General features: G+C 35.3%; 1 protein-coding gene across 4 annotated transcripts in view; it reads left to right on the top strand.

Moving 5' to 3' along the window:
* The window catches only part of LOC128548898 (rab9 effector protein with kelch motifs-like), a 41,656-nt gene extending 28,957 nt beyond the window's left edge, over positions 1–12,699 (top strand). For all 4 annotated transcript variants that reach the window (XM_053524509.1, XM_053524508.1, XM_053524510.1 and 1 more), the window contains 2 exons: positions 6,185–6,406; positions 7,155–12,699. In XM_053524509.1, coding sequence (XP_053380484.1) covers positions 6,185–6,406; positions 7,155–7,351 — 419 coding nt within the window. In that variant the 3' untranslated portion in view covers positions 7,352–12,699. The remainder of the gene's footprint in view (positions 1–6,184; positions 6,407–7,154) is intronic.
* The last annotated feature ends 1,424 nt before the right edge of the window (positions 12,700–14,123 follow it).

Genomic DNA, 14,123 nt, shown 5'->3' with positions numbered 1-14,123 from the left:
TGTCTTCCACACCACTGTGGTGGGAGACATATTGATTTACTCCTGTCTGTGTGTGTGTCAGTCTGTCACAGATCTTGTCTGTGCTCTCAGCCAAGTTCGTTAACTAGGCATATCAGCCCAGGCACTTTGGAATTATGGCCCTTGAATACCAAAACTCACTCTGTGTGTGTCAGTCACAAATCTTGTCCGCGCTCTAAAGTCGAACATTTCTCATCTGATCTTCACCAAACTTCAGCAAAATGTGTTTGCCAATAAGTCCTCAACCAAGTTTGATAACTAGCTAAATTGGCCCAGGCACTTCGGAATTGTGCCCCTTGAATTACTAAAAATCGCTGCCAGTCTGCACTTTGAGTCATTGGTACATGGTTGACTCAGATAAATAACTATTCAAATGATAGGCAGTTGTGGGAGACATGTGCTTTTCTCAAAAGCAGCTCTAGTTTTGTTTTGATTTTGGGAAGTAGATTGGTAGGTTTTTATTTGGAAATAAGAAAAACTTTCCCACTTTCCAGAAAGATTTAATTTTTCAAATTAAATGAAATCTGTAAGGAGATCCTTTTGAAGCTGTTCTTAGTAGAACCAATGTATATATTACTAATTGCTTTATATACTGTCCCCCAAGTTTTAAGAACGAGAAGATTTGCAAATTTAAGGGACCAGAAAAATTATTTTTACAAATTTTGAGGTTGTCCTAAGACTATTGGATAATACAGTTTGTTTACAGCGAAGCATGTGTTATCTGAAATTTATTAATAGTGAAAATGCAATCATGTATATTATTATCCTTTTCAAAACTTTTAAAGACTTTATTCAGATATGAGTGTTTTCTAGGATATATATTCTTATGGGTTTTTTTTCCTTCAGTAGTATGTAATGTACTCCTCAGCACTATATCTATTGATACTTCACCTTTCGTATGAACTTGAATGAACTGCTTGCATGACTGTATACAAGCTGTCCTTTTTATCAGGGTTAGGCTGTTTTTTATTGTGACAAAAACTTCATGCAGGCCTCGCCCTAGTCAATATGGCTTAGAAAAAATTAAAAGAATTGATATTGATAATAGTTTATTAGATTTATATTGTGAAAGTTCTGCAGTGGAAATATTGCAGGCAGTGGCTAGGGGTCCTGTAACCTGATCTCTAGACCTAGAGTCAGAGGTCCTGGTGTCCAGATTTCTAGATGATCATAATTATGTGGGTTGTTATTAGGTAAGGTAGTCAATATATGAATACTGAAAATGGTAATTGCAGAGAGGGTTCTATAATTAGCTATCAAACACAAATGAGCCGTGCCATGGGAAAACCAACATAGTGGGTGTGCGACCAGCATGGATCCAGACCAGCCTGCGCATCCGCGCAGTCTGGTCAGGATCCGTGCTGTTCGCTTTTAAAGCCTATTGGAATTGGAGAAACTGTTAGCGAACAGCATGGATCCTGACCAGACTGCGCGGATGCGCAGGCTGGTCTGGATCCATGCTGGTCGCATACCCACTATGTTGGTTTTCCCATGGCATGGCTCAAATGGTATTTTTTAAAAAAACGAATGTTTACAAAATTTTCATAGATAAGCTCTCATTTGTTTCATTGCTTTTGTTGCTGGTGATAGGAAACTGAAGTAATTTTTAGTCTCAATCTCTGGAAAATCAGGATATTAGATAAAGGCATCATGTACAACACATAAATAACTAATTTAATTTACTTTAATATTTTGCTTTTACATTGTTCTCATACATTTTTGATTTGTAAATAACAGTGACTTTTGGATATATGTGTTATTAATGTGATTTGAAAGTTTTACATACCTCCCAAACAAGGCCTAAAAATATTTTTAAACAAGAAGTATCTTTAAAAAAGATACACGGCTGCATTAGCCAATGCAGATATTATATTAATGCTGGAGAAGCAGAGATGATCGTAGAGTGATATATGTCGTTCTAATGTATTCTCAGAAGTGATCTGTCAGAGTTGGCAGGTTTGTAGTGGCTATATACCAATAAAAGAAATTGTTCTATGTTTCATATTTATAAAATTCAGCTTCTTCTGATCAATTTTGATACACTTTCTAGATATTCACTTCGTTGTAGGCCTATTCTACACAAGATAACCATATATTTGCTTCAAGAAAACGAAAAGATAAAGGGGTGTTGAATAGTATGCAGTGAAATGCAAGTCATCTGAAGTCGGAGCACCCTCATATTGCTGCATTTCATAAAACGGTCCTCAGAATCAACACCCTACTTCCGTTTTCAAGTAAACAAGTCGTAAACATGCAAATAGAAGCATGAAAAGTGTCTTACCTTATGTAAAATACATCCCACAAGTAAAATAATGCCCACTTGGCCCCAAGTTTATGCGCAAATGTGCGAAAAATGGAAAAATTAGGATTTATTTATTAGGGACTACTTTTGCCACGGAAGCACATTTTTGACTGAATTACTGCTATATAACCTAGTTGAACTCTGCCGCAGTTTCACTACCAAGGGGATTAGGGTTTATGACGTAAGCTGTTTTCACAGTAGTCTTGCAACAGATTATACTGCCTAACAGTAACAATACAGTGCAGGGCACCTGCACACCCCTTAAAAAATATTTAATCCATTTGAAAATCTGTGGAATTTTACATCCACCAATCAAAATGTACAGTTTTAATCTGCTGTTAAATGACCTTCACTCCAAATATTTACAGGAAGTAGAGCTGAAATCAATACCCGCCTGCGGCCGGCAAAATTGTAAATATTAACCACTGTTTGAATCATAACTAGTTATAGCGTTGTGTCTGCAGTTACCGGTACAACATAATACAGTATTAATATAATTGATTACCAGACATCTAGACAAACTGCATAATTATGTGTTGTCTAGTTAGAATCTAGAGATTCAGTGACCGGAACTCTTATCACTGCCAATATTATGAAACTTAAAAGAGTGTAATATTACTGTTGGAATGAACACGTGGATATTTCTTGATGCAGAGCAAATAATTTTTAGCTCATCTGATTTTTTGAAAAAAAATGATGAGTTATTGTCATCACTTGAGCGGTTGTCGGCGTCGGCGTCGGCGTCTGCGTCGGCGTTGTCTGGTTAAGTTTTATGTTTAGTTCAGTTTTTCTCCTAAACTATCAAAGCTATTGCTTTGAAACTTGGAATACTTGTTCACCATCATAAGCTGACCCTGTATAGCAAGAAACATAACTCCATCTTGCTTTTTGCAAGATTTATGGCCCCTTTTGTACTTAGAAAATATCAGATTTCTTGGTTAAGTTTTATGTTTAGGTCAACTTTTCTCCCAAACTGTCAAAGCTATTGCTTTGAAACTTGGAATACTTGTTCACCATCATAAGCTGACCCTGTACAGCAAGAAACATAACTCCATCTTGCTTTTTGCAAGATTTATTGCCCCTTTTGGACTTAGAAAATCAGTTTTCTTGGTTAAGTTTTATGTTTAGGTCAGCTTTTATCCTAAACTATCAAATCTATTGCTTTAAAACTTGCAACACTTGTTCACCATCATAAGTTGACCCTGTACAGCAAGAAACATAACTCCATCCTGCTTTTTGCAAGATTTATGGCCCCTTTTGGACTTAGAAAATCAGTTTTCTTGGTTAAGTTTTATGTTTAGGTCAGCTTTTATCCTAAACTATCAAATCTATTGCTTTAAAACTTGCAACACTTGTTCACCATCATAAGTTGACCCTGTACAGCAAGAAACATAACTCCATCCTGCTTTTTGCAAGATTTATGGCCCCTTTTGGACTTAGAAAATATCAGATTTCTTGGTTAAGTTTTATGTTTAGGTCAACTTTTTCTCTTAAACTATCAAAGCTATTGCTTTGAAACTTGCAACACTTGTTCACCATCATAAGCTGACCCTGTACAGCAAGCAGCGTAACTCCATCCTGATTTTTGCAATAATTATTGCCCCTTTTGGACTTAGAAAATCATTTTCTTGGTTGAGTATTATGTTTAAGTCAACTTTTCTGATAAACTATCAAAGCTATTGCTTTAAAACTTGCAACAGTTTTTCACCATCATAAGTGGACACTGTACATCAAGAAACATAACTCTATCCTGCTTTTTGCAAGAATGATGGCCCTTTTTAGACTTAGAAAATCATGGGTAGGACAATATTTCTATTACACAAAAAAAATCAGATGAGCGTCAGCACCCGCAAGGCGGTGCTCTTGTTTTAAATGCATTTCCACTAATAGATAGGATGTTTTGTTCTTAAGACTATCAAATAATCCTGCCTTAATTCTGGTTGAAACTAACTTCAGATATTACTGAACGCTGAGATAAGTTAATGGCTTCCTGTCAATGATGGTGTTTAGCTTGACAATTTGAAATGTTTCGAGTAGTCGAGCATTTGTTGTCACTTTCCCGTCGGAATCTGCATCTTATATGTTTTGCACGTTATCAGGTTTCTTTAAAATGAATGGGCCTAATGCTTCAAGCTTTACACATGTATTCGGAATCATGTGGTGATTTCACAGGGCAGTTTACATAACTTTATCATTTATTTTGTCAAAATTATGCCTATTGATACTTTGAATTCCAAAGTTTTCCATGTAAGCAGGTTTCTGGAAAACCACTAGGCCTAGTGATGTCAAACTTCATGTACATCTTAGGCATCATGAGGTAACATCACGGGACAAGTCACATAACTATATTTTATTCTGTCATGTCCCTTTTTAGCTCAACTTTTCGAAGAAAAAGTAGAGCTATTGCACTCGCAGTTGGTTAAAGTTTTTGATAAAGTCAAATATCTTTGTTACTATCAAAGCTATTGACTTGAAACTTAAAATAGTTATTAACTGTCAAAGTCTACCACAGGAGAAACAATCCCCATAACTCTGGTTTGACTTTTGACAGAGTTTTGCCCATTATTAACATAAAATTGTTTGGTTAAAGTCTTTGATAAAGTCAAATATCTCTGCTACTATCAAAGCTTTTGACTTGAAACTTAATATAATTATTTACTATCAAAGTCTACACCAGGAGAAAAATCCCCATAACTCTGATTTGAATTTTGACAGAGTTATTCCCCTTTTTAACTTAGAATTATTGATAAAGTCAGATATCTCTGTTACTATGAAAGCTTTTGACTTGAAACTTAAAATAGTTATTTACTATCAAAGTCTTCACCAGGAGAAACAATGCCCATAACTCTGATTGAATTTTGACAGAGTTATGCCCCATTTTAACTTAGAATTTTTTAGTTAAAGTTTTATAAAGTTTTTACTGGCAAAGCTCTAATTCAGAGTCAAGCACTGAGAAAAGTCAAACGAGTGTGCTGTCTTATGGACAGCTCTTGTTATACACCCATTTAAAAAAAAGGGACATATAATGTAATGGCCCGTGCGTCTGTCCATCCGTCATAATTTGTGTCCGGAGCATAACTTTATAACCATTAAAGGTATTGACTTTAAACTTGGCATATAGATATATGGTGATGAGACAATGTGCTGAACAGGTCTGGTAAAGGTCAAGGTCACAAATTGAGCTCAAAGATCAAATCTGTCCATCATATTTTGTGTCTGAAGCATAAACAAATAACCATGAAAGGTATTGACTTTAAACTTGGCACATTGCTAGGTGGCCATGAGACAATATGCAGAGCATATAAACAAAGTCTGTAGATCAAAGGTCAGAGTCACAAATTGAGCTCAAAGATCATATCTGTCTGTCATATTTTATGTCCTGAGCATAACTTATTAACCATTCAAGGATGTGGGTAAGTGGTGATGAGAGGATGTGCAGAATGCACGAATCAGGTGGTAAGTCAAAGGTCAAAGTAAAGAGGCCAAGGTACTACATATTGCTATTTTAAGGTTTAACTGGTTCTAGTTAACAGCAGTATCAAACACTTTCACATTGAATGTTGATGATCTTTGAACATGTATATAGATGATTTGTGGACATGAATGTAGATGATGTATGAACATGAACATTGATGATCTAGGGAAATGAACCTTGATTATCTAGGGAAAATCTAGGGAAATGAACCTTGATGATCTAGGGAAAATCTAGGGAAATGAACATTGATGATCTAGGGAAATGAACCTTGATGATCTAGGGAAATGAACAGTGATGATCTTGAGAAATGAACATTGATGGATATGAATGTTAATGATACATTGACATGCACAGCTTGATAAGTTTTGAATGAATTTTTTTTATTCTAGTTACATCGCAGTGGACAAAAATAGAGTTACAAGGTCCACCCCCTGGTTGTAGACTGGACTTTGGAATGTGTTTGATAAAATTGAAACGCAGTCTGGTTACCTCTGATACCACTACAGATGTTGTCACAGCAACCAAGCAAGCCAAGGATGTTCTAGATCGAGAGATGACCAAACCAGGAAGTGCATCTTCAAGAAGCAGCTGTCCAGAACTTGGTGCCAATGGTAGGAGCTGCCACTGTCATACTTTTTACAAATTTGGAAAGGAAATTCTTAAAAATCTGTTATACAATTTTATTTCACTAAAAATTTTGCAACAAATCATATTTAGGGCTTAGCTGACCATTGACTTACGGACTTTGAAGCACCTGGTGTTTGGGAAGAGGTGCAGCTGGTTTGTTTAAGGTTGATGGATTTACCCAGATGCCTATTTGTGTCACAAATAGTACCCAGAGGGTAAGCTGTTGTCTTCCTCTTCTAGTAGAGCTCCAATTTAGTTGTAAGATGCATTTTTATAACGCTTCATCATTTTGCCTATAGAGCTCTCACATGTGAGGAAGCTGTCGAGCTAGCTTGCAGAAGGTAGCTGGTCTTACCCAGAGATACAGCTTTGGAACTTTGAACACTTGTTCATCATCTTTAGATGACTACGTAGGCCAAGAACCATATTTCTAAGCTGCATTTTGTCAGAATTATGGCTCTTTTTGTTCTTAGAAATTCCTAACATACTGTCCAGCACTTGCAGACGAGCAATGGCTCCCATAGGCGTTGCTCTTGTTTTAAGATGTTATGACATGTGGTTTGATATGTTATTGGTTTTCTGAGACTGCTACTTGCACTTCCAGAGAATCTTTGCAAGAATTAAACCATTACAATTATACTATTCAGTGTGCTGTAAGTGGAAAAGTGCTGCATGACTTACTTTTGTCAATGGGACCCAACCCAATAAAAAAAAGTTTACTTTTCATTGTAGATAGTCCCAATGGAGCAACAGGTGGACCAGAATCAAGTTCAGGGACAGATAACTATGATGATATAGATGGTGCCACTGGTGCTACAGCGCCACCTAGTGAGATTGAGAAAGTGTTCAGTCTATGTCTGGTGCATGCTGGGATGGACACAGAAGGCGAAGTCTTCGATGATGTACTTGTTATCAACTTAGAGACTTGATCTTGCTGTCATTGGTTTTATTTAATATATGAGTTAGATATTAGTAGAATTATAAACTTTTAATTTAAAAAAAATTCATGTCTTGCTAGATTTTGACTTAATCAGAATTTTGTTACTTTTTATAAAATTTGCTTCTGACTGCAGAATGGTGACTAATTATATTTTAGATAAATTCAAATGTGGTATCTCGGCAGTTCTAAAGATATAAGTAAATATTGTACAGATTTTTTTCATACACAAACCTCCATGTGGACACATAAAAGCCTTTGTGTGTTCACCTTTGAACATGTTCAAATATTTGTGTGGGCACATGCAAATATAATGTGCATTCTTGAATTTGGACACATTCAAACCTTTGTATGTTCAGGATTGGACATATGCAAATGTTTGTGTTCAGGTTTAGACAAATGTGTGTTTTCATGGACACATTCAAACCTTTAATTGCACACCTATAAACCTTTGTGTATTCAATTTGGACATATACAAACCTTTGTGCAGACACATACAAACCTTTGTGTGTTCCGGTTTGGACGCATACAAACCAAGGTCTTTCTTACTGAAATCAAGAAACAGAATGAGTTGTTTATAGTCGAGTTATTGTCTTTTATTTTTATATGATGGCTCTGAAAAATGAAATAGATCAAGACTCGTGTGTAACAGAATGAATGCATAAACAAGACAGTTTGTGAAGAATTCATACTGAGAGAGAGAGAGAGCTTTATTATATATCACTGCCAAAGACTGTTTGTTAGTTATCTCAATGTTAAGTTATTGTTACACAGTTTTGTTATATTTTTCTTGAACTGTCTCAATGTGAACTGTAAATGGCTATGCTTGTGTGGTGCCTTTATTATTGTTGAAACAAGCAATATTTAGATTACCTGAGTTTCCTGAAGATTTCTACGTATTTGATGGCATAATTGTTTTACATTTGTATAAACTGTTTGCTACAAACATTTAACTTCATTTCTAGCCAAATCTGTTATAGGAAATTTGTCATGTTAATATTTTGATGTTTGATATTGGAAATCAGTGTATATTAATTGTGCAGTTGGCTCTGGATGTATGATAAGAGAGGTGTGTTACTAGTATGTTGTCGTAGGCTGGTATTGACTTACTCTTTTTTGGTCCCTACCAGTATTTACTCATTAATTATGAAATAGAACTGTTGATATCATAACCATTCTAAATATGTCCAAGAAAGGAAGAACTCTTTACACTGTTGACATACATAAATTGGTTTTTGATATATTATCAAAAAACATATGGTATTTTAATATTTTAAGCCATGAAATTACGCAAAAATACAATTTTCTCAGGATCCATACAAAACGTTTAGATTATCTAAGTAAGCATGGAGAATAAAGTTTGGAAATTGTCATTGCCTGAAAATTTACTCTGCATCTTTTACTCAAGACCAATTGAAATGATTAGCAGTATTATAAAAAAAAAAGTTCTACTACCATTAAAGGAGGCCTGTAGAATGATACATTATGTATATCAGGACCTTGTAGAATAAACTTTAAAGAAGAGGTTTTTGAAAAAACATATATGGATTCAGTTAATCAGACAATGGTTTAGCACCTAGGTTAAACTTGTTATGATACATATAGGTTGTATATTGTGATGCTGTGCCCATATTTGTCCTGTTTCAACATTCTGTATTTCATAATATTGACTAATAGAATTAGGGCTTTTTGAAGGCCTATTAAGCAATTTTTAGCTCATCTGATTTTTGGGGAAAAAATGATGAGTTATTGTCATCACTTAATCGGCGTCGGTGTTGCCTGGTTAAGTTTTATGTTTAGGTCAGCTTTTCTCCTAAACTATCAAAGCTATTGCTTTGAAACTTGCAACACTTGTTCACCATCATAAGCTGACCCTGTGCAGCAAGAAACATAACTCCATCCTGCTTTTTGCAAGATTTATGGCCCCTTTTGTACTTAGAAAATATCAGATTTCTTGGTTAAGTTTTATGTTTAATTCAACTTTTCTCCTAAACTATCAAAGCTATTGCTTTGAAACTTGCAATACTTGTTCACCATCATAAGCTGACCCTGTACATCAAGAAACATAACTCCATCCTGCTTTTTGCAATAATTATGGCCCCTTTTGGACTTAGAAAATCAGTTTTCTTGGTTAAGTTTTATGTTTAGGTCAGCTTTTCTCCTAAACTATCAAAGCTATTGCTTTAAAACTTGCAACACTTGTTCACCATCATAAGCTGACCCTGTACAGCAAGAAACATAACTCCGTCCTGCTTTTTGCAAGATTTATGGCCCCTTTTGGACTTAGAAATTATTAGATTTCTTGGTAAAGTTTTATGTTTAGGTCATATTTTTCTCTTAATCTATCAAATCTATTGCTTTGAAACTAGCAACACTTGTTTACCATCATAAGCTGACCCTGTACATCAAGAAACATAACTCCATCCTGCTTTTTGCAATAATTATTGCCACTTTTGGACTTAGAAAATCAGTTGTCTTGGTTGAGTATTATGTTTAAGTCAGCTTTTCTCATAAACTATCAAAGCTATTGCTTTAAAACTTGCAACAGTTTTTCACCATCATAAGCGGACGCTGTACTTCAAGAAACATAACTCTATCCTGCTTTTTGCAAGAATGATGGCCCTTCTTAGACTTAGAAAATCATGGGTAGGACGATGTTTCTATTATACAAAAAAAAATCAGATGAGCGTCGGCACCCGCAAGGCGGTGCTCTTGTTTGTTGCTTCCACTTACTGTTTCAAGTTAAGCCATTATTTGATATTTTATAAACCTCACACCAAAAACAGTATTTTATATTGTATTAATCAATTAAAGACCATTTTTTAAGCGCAGTATGTTTACCTGTCAATGTCCCTACGTCTGTCAGCTCATTGTAACAAAAAGTCCAGTGTAATGTAGGGATTTTGCATATTGTTTTTCCTTGAGAGGTGCTGCAGATACGTTTACAGGAAACAAACGTGTTTCATATAACATGTAAAAGGTAGAAGATAAAAAATTATTTTGATTGGTTTCATTAACAGTTATCATGCTGGACATAATTGATTCTGCCTTTACAACCAGTGTAGATCATGTTCAGCTTACACATCCATGCAGTCTGGTCAAGATCTTCACTGTTTGCCATTTAGTCAGTAACTTTTTGGTAAACACCCCTTTTATAACAGTTAATGGTACTGTCCAAATTGAAAGATGGACAAGTTCATTATTATGTCTCCCACCACACAGTGGTATGGGAGACATATTGATTTACTCTAGTCTGTGTGTCTGTCTTTCTGTCACAAAGCTTGTCCGCACTCTAAGTCGAACATTTCTCATCCGATCTTCACCAAACTTCAACAAAATGTGTCTGCCAATAAGTGCTCGGCCAAGTTCGATAACTAGCTAAATCGGCCTAGGCACTTCGGAATTATGGCCCTTGAATTACCAAAACCACTCAGATTTCTTTCGTAGTTTTACCTCCAAACCGACCCCTATACTACTAATAGTATAGTAGTATAGGGGTCCTTTTGGTGTCAAGAAAGCGCATGCACATGTGGATTCAGTAAACAGTATATGAAGACTGACTTATTATTTAGATGATTAGGCAGTTGTTGGAGACATGCGCTTTTCTCAAAAGCATCTCTAGTTAAAATTTAGCAGGGTAGGGGTGAAATGTTCAGGAAACAATATTGACTGATGATGTTAATACCATTTCCTTTCAAACTGAAATGTGTGCTTTCAGGCTGTGATACACATTTTTGTGTCAGCCTGTTTATTCTGTTAACAATGCTGAAATTATGAAAAAAAATTCTAGATTTTCTTTTAGGAAATGATTAATTATTAGTGATACTTGCAATCATTCATGTGACATGCCTATTAAATTGAATGAAATCAGTGCATTGTTTACATTCTGCCATGTAACATGCATAGTATAAAACGGTGTTTGGTTTAAAAAAATATTTATTTCCAAATATGTGTTACATACAAACATAGATTAATGTCACAGGATTGAGGGTGTTTTGAAGTATTTGAGGGCAAATTTCTGTGAACACAGGTTTTATCCACTTGTAAAAGACTGCCAGGAAATGAAAAGAAAAAGAACTGTTAAGAAATGTTCCTCTTTCGTTGAGAAATAGTCGTCACCTGTTAGCACCAACAATATCAGTTTCATAAAACATTAACAAAATATGAAGGATTTGTCTATGACAAAGTTACATAAAATCAAATTGGTTATAGCCATTACATCATGCATTTTCCTTGCTCAATAGTTCGTGTTAAACCTGTAATACTCTCTACCAAACATTTCCAGTGTAGATTTATATGTTTTTTATGTTGTTTACTGTTTATAGCTTTGTGCTGATTTGTTATGTGTGATATAGATATTTAGCTACTGCTTAACTGTGATGATAAATATGTTGAAATGGCTGTTTCTGTTGTTGACCAAAATCACAGAGAAAAATTTTAAGCAATAATTTTCAAACATAGAAAGCAAGAGTCATTTTGAAGGTGATACTGGAGTTTTGGTGTTTTATAAAGTTGTAAAAAAGGTTTGACATAATCAGCTGATAGTTTGATTTTACATTGTGTCAAAGTAAAGCTTCCCTGTCTAGTTACACCAGTTTCCTCTTTAGTAGGCAAGACACAGTCTTCTTCTCTGAAAGATGCCTGTTGTATACAGATTTAGCTCAAAAATGGAAATTAGATTTGTGGTTTTTTCATGATGTTTCTTAAGAAATAACAAAAAATATGAAATATTCTGACTGCCCACTCGAGAATCAGTGGTTTGAGCAATTGTGTCCCAGACCTTTGTCCTTGAAAATTCTTTATCACTTGAAGCACTTGATAGCTCATGCATTTTGCTCATTTTATAACTCGAGCATTCAGTGTCTAACTAAATTATGTGTGTTATTACTTGCTGTATAACAAACTACATTTTTTTCTCATATTATACAGAGCTTGTGAAGATTTAGTCATGTTAATTCAAGTCACAAAATGAGCAACAACAGATACTTGCATAGGTGTATGGAAAAGATTGGTCTCACCATCATACTGTGAAATTAAATATTTGTAGGGGATTAATTTTGAAGTTACAGCCAGTGAACAATGAAAATCCCATTCATATATCTATCAGCAATTTTATGTCCCTTTGAAATACTCATTTTGACCGAAACTGTAAAATTTTGTGCCAACAAATTAAAAAGTTTCTCAGTATGGTTAAAGCAAGCTAGACTATCCCATAGATCAAGAAGATTGTATGTAATACATAATCTGCTGTGTACTTGTGCATTTTATTGAATTTGTGTCCAATGATCAAAATATCATGTTATGCGCTTTCAGTTTAGAGTTAATAAAGATTCAAATGAATGTACTTTAAATATTTTTCTTCCCACAACACGAGTTAAGTTGCCTTTATCATGTGAGGGCACAGGGGGCATAATTGGATGTGTTTAGACTTGGGACATGAGGAAATGTTTATACAGGACTGAAATCTAAAGAAAAACAGGGTCAGGATTGAAATATAATGTAAGGACATAATCATACAGGGGACTTGATTATGTGGTAGCCTTCTAAGAATAAAATATTTTAAATATTTACTGTTTACCCGACTGCCTAAGTTAGCATATTGGTGATGGAGCGCCTGCTTCGAGTGCAGGAGGTCGTGGGTTTGCCCCCTGGACGTGTTGTACCAAAGATGTGAAGACATATCAGTGCTTCCTCGGTTAGTGCTCAACATTATGAGGCTAGATCTGGGACTTGCCAGCCCGGAGGGAGTATGATATGACTAGGTTGGTTATCATATCGCATGTCAACAGAATGATATGCTATTGAGTACCACTATAAAGTTGGGCATTCTGGCTGCAACACGTAGACACCGTCGTTTATGTTTGAAAAAATTGTTGAAAAAGACACTAACCCTTATGCTAGACATGACTGATTCTGTCTGCGACCATCAAGATCTGCACTGTTCGCCATTCATTCAGTATCTTTCTGGTAAGCATCCCTTTTAACAGTTAATTGTACTGTCTAAATTGAAATATGGACACATTTATTATAGAAATTTATCAGGTTAAGGGATAAGTACGTGCGTGCGTGCGCACACACACGCGCTTGCTTTTTATCCATCAAGCTTCTGTTCAAGTTACATAACTATAATAATATGCCTTGATTTAGTTGAAATATTAAAATAAAACATCGCATATCAATAAAATATTGTATTAAATATGCTAATTACCGTGTTAAAAATAGTCTTTGGCAATGAATCTCGTTTCACTTCCTTGTACTATTGAAACAAATAATTATCTGAATGAATCTGGTTAGGAATATTATCATGCAACATATTTTGTTTAGAAAAAACAACATTGCAATGGTATCAAAGAAGGTATATGACTGACAAAATCTCTACAATTTTGAGTGCAATGGACAAAATTTATTTAGAGACTAACAGAGCTGTCGGATTCTGTGCTCAAAGACGGGGTGTTAGTTGAGCTGTTCCGCTTCAGACTAAATCCCTCTCCCCTTCCTACGTCCTATTCTCGTATTGTTTGCGACCGCTACATTGTGTGTTCTGTCTGAATACGCCACCACTTAGTTTTAGCTTCACTACAGTATTCAAAGAATCTGGCGGTCAATCTGACCATACACCTACATAATTTAGCTGTTGTTGATGCAGTGTTCACCAGAACCTCGTGGCCACTAGAGCTAATAATAGAAAGACCTTTAAACATATACTTCTCATGAACTGCTTTTGAATCTCCACCGGTCTGTATCATCCTTTGATATATTTCAAC

This window comes from Mercenaria mercenaria, chromosome 15 (assembly GCF_021730395.1).
Source record: "Mercenaria mercenaria strain notata chromosome 15, MADL_Memer_1, whole genome shotgun sequence".
NCBI classification, from domain to species: Eukaryota; Metazoa; Mollusca; class Bivalvia; order Venerida; family Veneridae; genus Mercenaria; species Mercenaria mercenaria.
This window is presented reverse-complemented; position numbering and strand designations above follow the sequence as displayed.